Genomic DNA, 11022 nt, shown 5'->3' on the forward strand with positions numbered 1-11022 from the left:
TATTATAACCTAATAATATTAACCTAGTTATAATATAATATGTTACATTAAAATACATTAAAATGCATAAGAAGAAAATTGATATCGCTATTCATTAATAGCCTTCCAAAACAGTTCAGCATAGCATTCTTTTAAGTGCTGTAATATACAAAATTATTGAACACGTAATACAATTTGAAACCGAAGTAATACAAAGCACAGAAAAAAATAATAATGTAGCTAATAGTAATAACAATGTCGTTATAATGGTATCTAGCTATAATATTACCAGACTTTTCTTCAGCGTGGTTTGAAAAATTTTTCGTTATTTGCTAATATTCACTACTTTCTACTCTCTTCTCTACTAATTATTTGAAATTCTGTTACTCTGATGAAAGTTAATAGGTTTGAGTAGATGTACCTTCATTAATTAAATAGATACAAGGATTGAAGGTACGCTACATCAGTGATATTCGAAAAGAAATGAAAGAAATGAATGTTTCATATAGAGGAAAGGTATAAAAAATGTCATTAAATTTGAGATCCTTTCTGCGCTTCTTCCATTGGCGCTTCGAAAAGTAAAATTTTTTTTATGTCACGAAGAGGAAGAGAGTCTCCCTGATTTGTACTGAAATAATTTATCGATAAAGCGTCGGGATGTAAAAAGCTTTTATTGACTTGGAAATGCTGGCCACGTTTTTTTCCTACTCTTTGTAAAATTTATTTTGCTTTCATAAAGTAAGAAAACGATGTTCTCCGTTTGGGTCGATCCCACTGGAATACATATTAGGATGGCGTGACGTAAATTTCACTCTCGCCCGAAATTCACCCCGCAGTTTTTCAATTAAACGAACGTCACAGGAAGATGGCGTCGTATCACAAATATTTACGTCGTGCAAACGCAACTGTAATTTTTCGGTCATTGATTATCATATGTTGCAAGAAATCAATATTCTGTGAAGGAGATAGAAGAGCATATATGATTATTAATTGTTAAAAAAAAAATAAGAGAAATATTCTTAAAGTAATATTTGTAGATTAAAAAAAAATTATTGCAAAGTTTTAAATTTTTTTTCTTATTGATAGAAAAAGAAATATAGTACCTAAAAAAAACAAAGGCAATTTTTTGTAAACAATATTTAAGATGAAAATTGTAATTTTATTCGACTCATTATTTTTTCCTTTTCTTTTTCTCTTATACATATTTTAATATAACATACAATGGAGAAATGTTTTAGAAAAAATGGACATATCACGTGTTATGTTAGACGTTTATAAACGTCATTTTTGCTCAACACTCCGTGACGTAAATCCTGTGTACGTAAAGCTTCATTTTGCCGCCTCGCTGAATTTTCAATTAAACGAATACAGAGAACGATGGCGGCGCGCATCTCCGGCTACGAGACAACACAGAAAAGGAAATGAGAGGGCGATATAGGAGGATGTCGACAGTCTAATCAAATCCGCCTTTATTGTCGCTTTCATGCCTCGGGCACGTAACGTTACGGTACTTACGGTATAAACGGACGTCTCACAGATGTAATAGCCTTTTCTCTGCCAATCTTTCTATATATTCTACTTTAAAATTGATATTTTTTTTTACTTCAAAATTTTAATCGTGCGCGTTTCGAAGAAATTAGTGACTGAGAGATTAAAAGTTAATGGATGTTGAAGGATTTTCATCATAAATGCGTAGACTGCCTTTCGTTATAGTTCATATTTTCCTGAATTGGAGAGAGAACTGCACAAAGCTGAAAGCCGTGAATTTCTATTCTAAAAATTAAATATCGCGAAATGAAAATTATTCTTATACTTTGACATACTTTAAGTTTAATACTTGTATATGAAAAATTAAATTAAATTCACGTTGATTTATGTGCTTGCAGAAAATATCTTCATGAACGAGAGCACGTCATATTGAATGTGAGATATTAATGGATAGATCTGAAGGGTTATACAATGTGTCAACATCTTATTAAAGTTCATATTATTGTTAAAATTGAATTACACAGAAAGTTATCTCTCAATCTCTCTTTTAAAAATTGAATGCCATAAATGAGAGTTGTATATTTTTAAATCATCCCAACTGAATTTATTTCTTTGAAACTGATACATTTCAATGTACGAATATATTTATATGAAAAATTTCACGATATATTAAATTATATGATATATTAAATTATAATTAAATTCAACTATATATTAAATAAATTATATAACTATCATAATTTATATATATATACATATATATATATTTATAAATGTATAATATTATAAATATATATACATATATTTAGTTATATATTGATCGCACTACAGTTTGTATTTCTCGAAAATAGACACTTTGGTGGATGATAGTATTGTACATCACACTTACCGATACATATATTTTACGTACTCCGATATTTACGAGACATAAAATTGTTTCGACGAGATAAAATGTGGATGAAATGAGGGCGGAATTTGGAAAAACTCTGCTAGATGTTTTCAGCAGAATGCAATGACGATCGATATGCAGCAAGCCAATAATGGTACGGTATGCGCGATGCTAATTGCATTATTGCGTGAGGCATGTTGATGACTGTTCATCAGTGGTTCCGCTAATGAAAGGGATTTGATAATAGGAAGGAAAAATCTTAAAAAGAAAGAGACCGAAATTCAATTCTGCTTTCCATAAATTGAAAATGAATCTCCACAATATAATATTCCCGAGAAATTGTATCATTACGTTGAAATTGAATTACTTAATTATTTTGAAAAGGTCATTATTTTAAATATAATATTAGTATAATTAAAACATTATGTTATTTCACATTACATTATTTCTATTATTATACTGTTTCTATTTCTGCTTTTATAAGTACCAATGACAAAGATAAAGTCTTCGTTATGCACACACTTTTATAAAAGAAAGGAAAACAACTTCATACATGCGGTATAAACCTCTTTCGCAATTCATTTTAAAATAAATTCCTTTCACGCACACAAAAGAGAAATATGCGGAAATATGCCCAGTTATTACAATTTATTTTAAAGAACAAAGGGAAGAGTAAATGAAAAAGTCATCTTGACCCGACATTAGCATGTTTCGAAGTGGTACGGCGATTTACATAATGTGAATGTGTGCACGACACTGATTGCATTACGCCCGAGGAATTTGCACGAATGTTTCTGGACGGATCCTTACGTTGATGAACGTTTGTCGGGGGAGTCGCGGTCTTACGAAACAGTATCAAAGTTCCTACGAATTCCGTCCCTCTCGTGCGAGGAACAATAGCGGAATTGAATTTCAAGGTAACGTAATCGCCACCATTTTGTTCGCCGCGCCATACCGTAGGCACGACCATTATTTCAGCAATTACGACGTTACAATTTCTCGCCTGCCTCGTATAACTCGATCCACCGCCAACGACGATGGAGCGGAAAACGGTGATGAGATGAGTTGGAATTGCTCAAAGGATTTGCCCATTCTCGTCGACCTCATTGCGATGAGAAAAGCGTAGTGCAAATGTGCGTGCGCGTATGTGTGTGTGTGTGCGTGTGTGTGTATGCGCGTCTCAGGTAAGAAGATATGTCGACTTCTCCGTGAATTTGCGCATCGAGAATTAATGGCAAGTTGTCGTCTCCTAGTCGGAAGAAATTGGATTCATAAGCGCGGAAATTCTACACGACTCAAGCGCTACAAATTATCCTCGATGTAGAAAGTCACACATTTTCATATTCCGATAATCAAATAATATTCTCTCCGCGGCTGGATCTGGAAAATTGTATCCGCCAAGTTAGATTGGAGTAATTTAAAACGCCATGACAGGAAAGACGCGCTTACGAATAATAGCAACCATTAGGCTACCATTGTGCGTCTCGCAGCTTTCTCATGTGTCCTTTAAAGCCGCGGACACGACATTTTTTCGCGACACGACGATAAATCATTGGAAAATTCAGAGGATAATTTTACTTCTGCAACTATCCTAGCTGGAGTGATAGCTGTATCTTTATTTTTACGGAAACCCACGCTCGGAGGATTGCTATGCGAACGCAAAATTTACGCTTTCACGCGTAATTCACTGCGGCGCGTTTATTACGTTACAATTCAAATGTATGTATATCATACATGTACAAAAGTGTATGTATGATATACATTCTTCTCTAAATATAATAAACAACTCCTGCTTCGGACGAATAACCCGCGGTTCCGTTGACCACGCCGCACCGCAATTAAATTATCACAGTAATTTCAACAACGGCCATCCTGAGCGTCCTCAAACATCCGGAACATCCGGCGCACATAATTTCTCACATCATTCCTGTCGGGGCGTGTACTACTGGGTAATATCCGGACTGAAACATTTTCAGGCGCGCCGGAATTCTCATAGGACGATCTGCATTCGACTGCACTCCGCGAAACTGGGCGTTTAACATTGAAATATACGAGACATTAATCGAGTGACCAAAGTGTAGAAGCCGAATCAAATTAGAGAGAGTTTAATTCAATTTTAGTTAAGCGGAGAATCAGATGAATTTTTAATGATACATTTCCATTAGCAAATATTGACATAATATTATAATCAGATGAACGAATAAATGGAGATCGTTTTTAATTTAGGCGTTGCAACTTTAATTCTTCAGCGACATTCATATTCTTTTTCTCGTCATTATTTCGATAGAAAAAACCCTAGCAGTAAAAAGTTATTACTAGTTACTTTTTCTTTTTGTTAAACGGAGAACAATTGCGATCCTCGTAACTTCATACGTAAACAAGCTTCGAACGTTGAGTTTTAATTAACGTTGACGAGCGAAGGAGGGTTCCAGGTGCAACGACTCTGCAACGACTTTTCCTGGGACGTCCGAGATTATCTTTCACCAAGTGTACTTATATTAACACCGAAACGTCAGTGTTGAGCGATGCTGAGCGATACTTCAGAGCCATTTAATACACACACCATATGTAGTCATGGCTGTATATCATAGGCGTGAATAAGATAGAAAGAAAGAGAGGAAGGGAACTATCAGATGGGTTAGTGGATAGTGCCAGCTGGTTCTACGACTGGCAACACTCCAAGGGAACAAAAATCATGGTCTACCCAATCGGCTTCTCTCTCTCGTCCGACGATGCAGCGCGCAGATCGGATGCATGATTTGTGTGCTTTATTAAATCCGATATTGGTCGACTCGGCTAACCCGAACCAGGCCATCGGTTATTTCGTGGCAGAAACGAGAGCGCTTTCCTCCGATCACTTCACTTTCTCTCTCTCTCTCTCTCTCTCTCTCTCTCTCTCTCTCTCTCTTCTTCTATCTTTTCATCGGTGTGACTTTTCCACTTTCGACACGCGTCTGTTCTTTTCATCAAGTGATGCGAGAAGTTGAATGTGAGGAGAAATGATCCTCTTCTCCTTTTTCCTCTACGACTAGAGAATAATTTACCTGTTCCACCGCCTTGAACACCCGTATAAGATTCAGACCAGCCAACTTCTGGATGTCTTTCTCCGACCATCCATGCGCTAGCAATTCCGCGAAGAGCTCCGGATACTTGCTGACATCCTCCAGACCCGTTGGTGTTCTGAGACAAAGAATTTATGATGAAACTTTATTGAGATTTGCAGATGAAACCACGCGAGATGATCAATTATAATAGAAATGTCATAGAGATTGGATTGCATCTTCTTTCCAAGTGTGTCAATTTGGAAAGCTCAGAATAGAAGATATTCAATTATGTAATTATAAAAAAGTAAAATGTGTAATTATATTATTTTAGCAATATTTACGTTGTTAACATTATGTTAGAAGATACATCATTTTCAATATTTTTATTGAATCTATAAATTTTATATAGATAAACTAAAATCTGATAAAATGATTGAAAATGGTATTACACTTTTTTCAATCTAGTAGATTAATCATTACAGAACGATTTTGCTGTAGTATCTACAAATTAGTTAGATATATTCTGAAAATAATTACATTTGGACAATTAATAAAATTATTATGTGATATGGTCAAGTTATTTAAAATTGCTTTAATTATTTTATATATATAATGATTCGACAAAATTATTTTCATCTATTTGTATCTAGTTACATTTTTAACTATTTTAATAAAACTGTTCTTTTCTTGTATTAATCAGATAAAAAAATTCATTCCTCTTCTTGGAAATTCGTTCCTTTTCGTAGAAAACGGAATTTTCACGATAGTGAAATGACAGTTGGCAACTTGTCAACAGGGTAACTTTGTCGCATTCGACAAAGCCACAAACAAGAATGAAAATAATTTCGTCTCCCTTCATCTTCAAAAATATTGTTTTAAAATACTGCGCTCTCGCGCCGCGATAAATTTTCGTCGCCCCGTAAAAGTCGATATGGAAATAATGTCCGTCCCGCGAAGCGCCAGCTTGTGAACGTACGGTGCGCACCAAGGCCACAATTTACATGAATATTTCCGCTCGATAAGATAGGGCTTTAATGAAGCAGAAAGCATCGGGAGTTTAAATTAGAAAACTGCTTGAAACTTTTATGGGTCCAACCCCCAGAACTTCGCGTATCCTCGTATTACCGCAGTAATTTTACGTGCACGTGCAACTCTTCTATCTATTGCACCGCGGCGTGAATTATATTTTCGTCCGCTTGAATTATTCAATGTATATAGGTAATGCGATCGCATTGTAAAAAGCTTTCACATTATTTATGCATGCAAGAGGCGAATTAAAAAAGTTAATTAATATGTGCCTATGTGCGAGATTAATGATGCAGTTTTTATTTACGATATTTCCGGAGTGGTGTCTCTTCGTTGAGATAACAGAGAGCATATTTGTCAATGCACTGAGAGGAAAGCTATTTCGTACATATTTACACGGAAAGACTGGATTTGCTGAAATCTAAAAATTTTGTAGCTAGATACAGATCTGAAAACAATTTTGTACCGATCATCAAAATAATTGTATAAGACGCTTGAACTGGTTACTAAAACTAGTTACCGTCAGTGTATGTTTGTGGTACAAACTTTCTGCATTTTCCTCAATATTTAAGCGTTCTATAATATAACTGTTTTGGTCTAACAAAATTATTATCAGATATATATCTACTGAAACTTTCAGCAAAACCGTCCTCTTCGTATTATATATGACTATAATTGCATGATAAAATAATTATGGTCAAGAGTTTAATTTTTATAGTTATTATATAATGTTAATAATATAATTATATTTAAATATAGTTTTATATATCAAACATACATGGTGTTTAATAGGAAAGTGTTGCAACTACATAATTAGCTGCTATGTTCGAATATGTTTAATTACTGAAAAAGGAAATTGCGGAAACAGGAAAATTTGCAATTTTTAATGGGTATAAATAAAATTTAATAAAATGTTTATATATTAGTTACTTTATTGAGAGAGATGAAAAATATGAATTAATCAATTAAGTTAATAATTAATATTGAATAGATACGATCCAAAAACGGTATCAGATTTAATAGCTATAAAAAGATTATCAGAAATAAAAACGACATGTAGGAAAAGTTTTTACGAATTTTCCTTTAAAAAATGAGTTTTGTACAAATTTTAATAGTGCTTACTTCGGAAATATTAATTCTTAGAATTAATAATATATTTTTCTTATATAAAAACTAATAAAATAATAAAATAATAAAATAAACTCATATACAAACATTTTTTAAAATTTTATTTATATTTATTAAAAATTGCAGATTTTTCTCTTTTTAATGCAATTTTATTTCAATGACTGAATAAATTTGAAAATGACAGCTGATTGTGTCAACACTTTTGCTTGAGACATTCTATATAATTGGCACTAAAAATGACTACAAATTATAATCATGTAACGATGAATTATAGTCATTTTTAATACCAACTATATATATATGTATATATATATAATTTTTTTAGTATTAAATAGAATTATGGAGCTTTTAATCGCAATTATTTTATTTAATTTATAAATACAAAACTCACTTTTCTTTTAATATGAGTTTTCACAAAAGATACTAGAAATAATTATGCAAACCACTCGTGTTTATTATTGATTAAATATCCACTTATTCAAATTTTTCCTCGTATTATCCCGGACATATTTCTCTAGCGAACAAATGTTTAGTTTGAATTATTTTGTGAAACGCACGGCCACGGTTCTCTCATCGTGTTTCCCGATATGAAAATTATCTCTATTTTCAACCGTTGTATTACGCTCTCGCTCATCTCTCCGACCGTTTCACCTAAAACAATTATTTGCAGACTATCGCAGCTGTAAAAATTTAGTACGTTCCGCACATCAGATGCGGAAGGGATGGAAGTAAATTCGCATGGAAGAAGGTCAAAGTACAATAATGAGCTAGTCGGGAAGCAGTCACGGATAAATTACACGAGTTACTTCAGGCGGTTTATCCTTCATTACTTTAATTACCAGTACGCTGGGTGACTGCGGCGAACTTACTTTACTGCTGTGAGAGAGGCATGCCGGGAAAGCGGTCTTGCCTCTCTCCCTTGTGCGATCTTCACTTATGAGCGGAGGGTGAAAATGCGCTACAAAACCAAAATTCGCTCGACTCAATTTAACTAGGGTTACCATAAAATCAAGGGAATCAGAGAATTGTCAGGGAAATTGAAGATGGTCAGCGAAACCAGAGGAAAGTCAGAGAATTTTGTAAAATTTTCTGAAAAATTAAAATTCATAGCTTTAAAAAATTTAATACATCATATCTATATGCAGTTTTGAAATATTATCAACTTTACAATGAAAAATGCAAATAGTGTTAGCAACATTAATAGTAATTTACATTGCTGTGTTAAATTAATCTTTTAATAAAATATTTAACGGTTTCCATATCAGGACGAAAATGTAAAAAAATCTTGAAAGTCAAGGAAATTTGTTTGAAAATCTGAGAAAAATAATGGAATTTTAGGATGAGGACTTTGTGACAACCCTGTTAACGCTAACGCAGAGAGTACTGTACTTTGTGAAAAAGTTCTTTAAAACTATAGAAAAAGAAATTACGAATTTTTATATTTTTACAAATAAAAGTTATCATTCTAAAGTTCAAAGATATCTACTTTTTTGTCTTTATAGCTTGATAGGAAGTATTTTATACGTCTGTACGACACAAGCACTAAAGATTGCCCATCTGTGAATTATCTGAATTATAATTGTAGGAAGTCACTAATTAAAATTTCAGTTTTAGTGAAAAGGAGATGATATCCTCGTTCGTGATTCGCGAGAATAATGTTCGTCTGCGTTTATGCAGGGTTACTGAAGCAGTCACGTTCCGTCATATTCGCAATTGTCTACATTTTCGTTAATTTATCTCCGGAATATTATTACGGGAACGAATGCAGTCGATACCTCTTTCGTGAAGATACATTGAATCGCGTTACTGATGGCGAGCGGGAATGAGCCGGTAAAAGGGGTTACACAGAATTTCGACGTTCTCATTACGGGACGTCATAACGAGAGCTCGAAGAGACCTGGTTACAACAACGCGGGGGTGATGGAGGCAAGGGGACGAGCTGTCGAAAGCTGCTCTGCTGACAATGTCGGGCCAACAAGAGTGGTTAGAGACTTATTCATGGCGCGTCGTGTCCCGGCTGAAACTGGCAGTTATGTAACTGTATATTGTACGCATCGGCCGACCGCATCCAGAGAGCCGTTATTCCAATTTCGGAAATTTCCAAATCGTGTATGTCCATCATCATGTAGTGTAAACGCGAGATGATCGCCCGCGAAAATAATGAGCATATGATCTCTGATAATTATATTCGATTTCAAGGTGGTTTTTTTAGAAATAATTATAGGCACGAGATACAATTTTGATAATAATTAAGTTAGTAACGATTAGATTTCTTGGAGCGTAAATTCCTTTGAAATAAAAAGTAACTTTCAAAGAACCCATGGCCATTTATAGTTTCTATATACATTTGAAATTTATGAACTTAAGCTGAACTTTTTTATATAGTTAATAAACCTCATTTACCCTTGGGGCTCAGATAAAAGATGTTATATTTAAAAGAAGTGCAAAACTTTGCTCGCATCCCGTAAGAAAAGTGACACAAATAAAAAATATAAAATTATTCAGCAGAGGGAAAAAATTGTGTATTTAAAATAATTATTTACAGCGGTATACGTAAGTTAATTAGAGCTAATCATAAGTATATGTTTCAAGTTTGAAGTCTAGATACCATGTATATTAATTTTGTTATGGTGATATGATAGACCTCTAAAACCTTTATTATTACAAAAAATTAGATAATTATTAAATATTTACAATAGTATCAAACGCGAGTTAATCAGAGCTAATTACAAACGGTTTGTTTCAAGTATCAAATCCAGAAGTAATGTAGATATTAACTTTCAATACTAGAAAAATGCCTATTACAGTCGAAGCTGGAGCTTCATTGTTTTAAATAATTCAATCTTGAATTACTAATATATACTTACATATATGTACTTGCATGTATACCATATTGTAGTCTTTTAGAACTGTGCGCCGAATTGTTTTTCCGGACTATAAACGCATTTAAAACTACTCTAGTAATCGCAAATTAAATTGACAAGCAATTTAATAGTTTGATGCTGTACTATCAAGCATCATATTATAAAGATGTTAATACGTTGAAACTGTTCATAAATTTATTGCAAATATTACCTTTAAAGGCTTGCTTGTCAATTTAATTTACGAAGACTATAATATATATGCACACACAAGTACATATATAGTGTATATTAGTAATTCAAGATTGAATTATTTAAAGCAATGAAGATCCAGCTTCAACTATAATAGGCATTTTTCTTAATAGTATTGATTATGTTTCTCACATATGCAGTCCAAAAATAAAGATTCTTAATATTGTTGATACTAACTTTGTTATGAGATATTATGTTAAAATCTTTAAAAACTATCTTTATTTTAATTTGCCATTTTCAATTTTTTTCAATTTTCTATTTAAATTCAACTTGTATCACTTTTCTAATTAGCTGATATATCTCAATCCTATAATACAAAATTCGAAAAATTTTAACTTGTGTGCCATTTTCCTAG

General features: G+C 33.1%; 1 protein-coding gene across 1 annotated transcript in view; it reads right to left on the bottom strand.

The window, feature by feature from the left end:
• The window catches only part of LOC108752345 (dipeptidase 1), a 108588-nt gene that overhangs the window by 2378 nt on the left and 95188 nt on the right, over positions 1–11022 (bottom strand). Inside the window, exon 9 of the mRNA XM_018493134.1 lies at positions 5401–5536. Within this exon, the coding sequence (XP_018348636.1) occupies positions 5401–5536 (136 nt within the window). The remainder of the gene's footprint in view (positions 1–5400; positions 5537–11022) is intronic.

This window comes from Trachymyrmex septentrionalis, unplaced genomic scaffold, assembly GCF_001594115.1.
Source record: "Trachymyrmex septentrionalis isolate Tsep2-gDNA-1 unplaced genomic scaffold, Tsep1.0 scaffold6, whole genome shotgun sequence".
NCBI lineage: Eukaryota > Metazoa > Arthropoda > Insecta > Hymenoptera > Formicidae > Trachymyrmex > Trachymyrmex septentrionalis.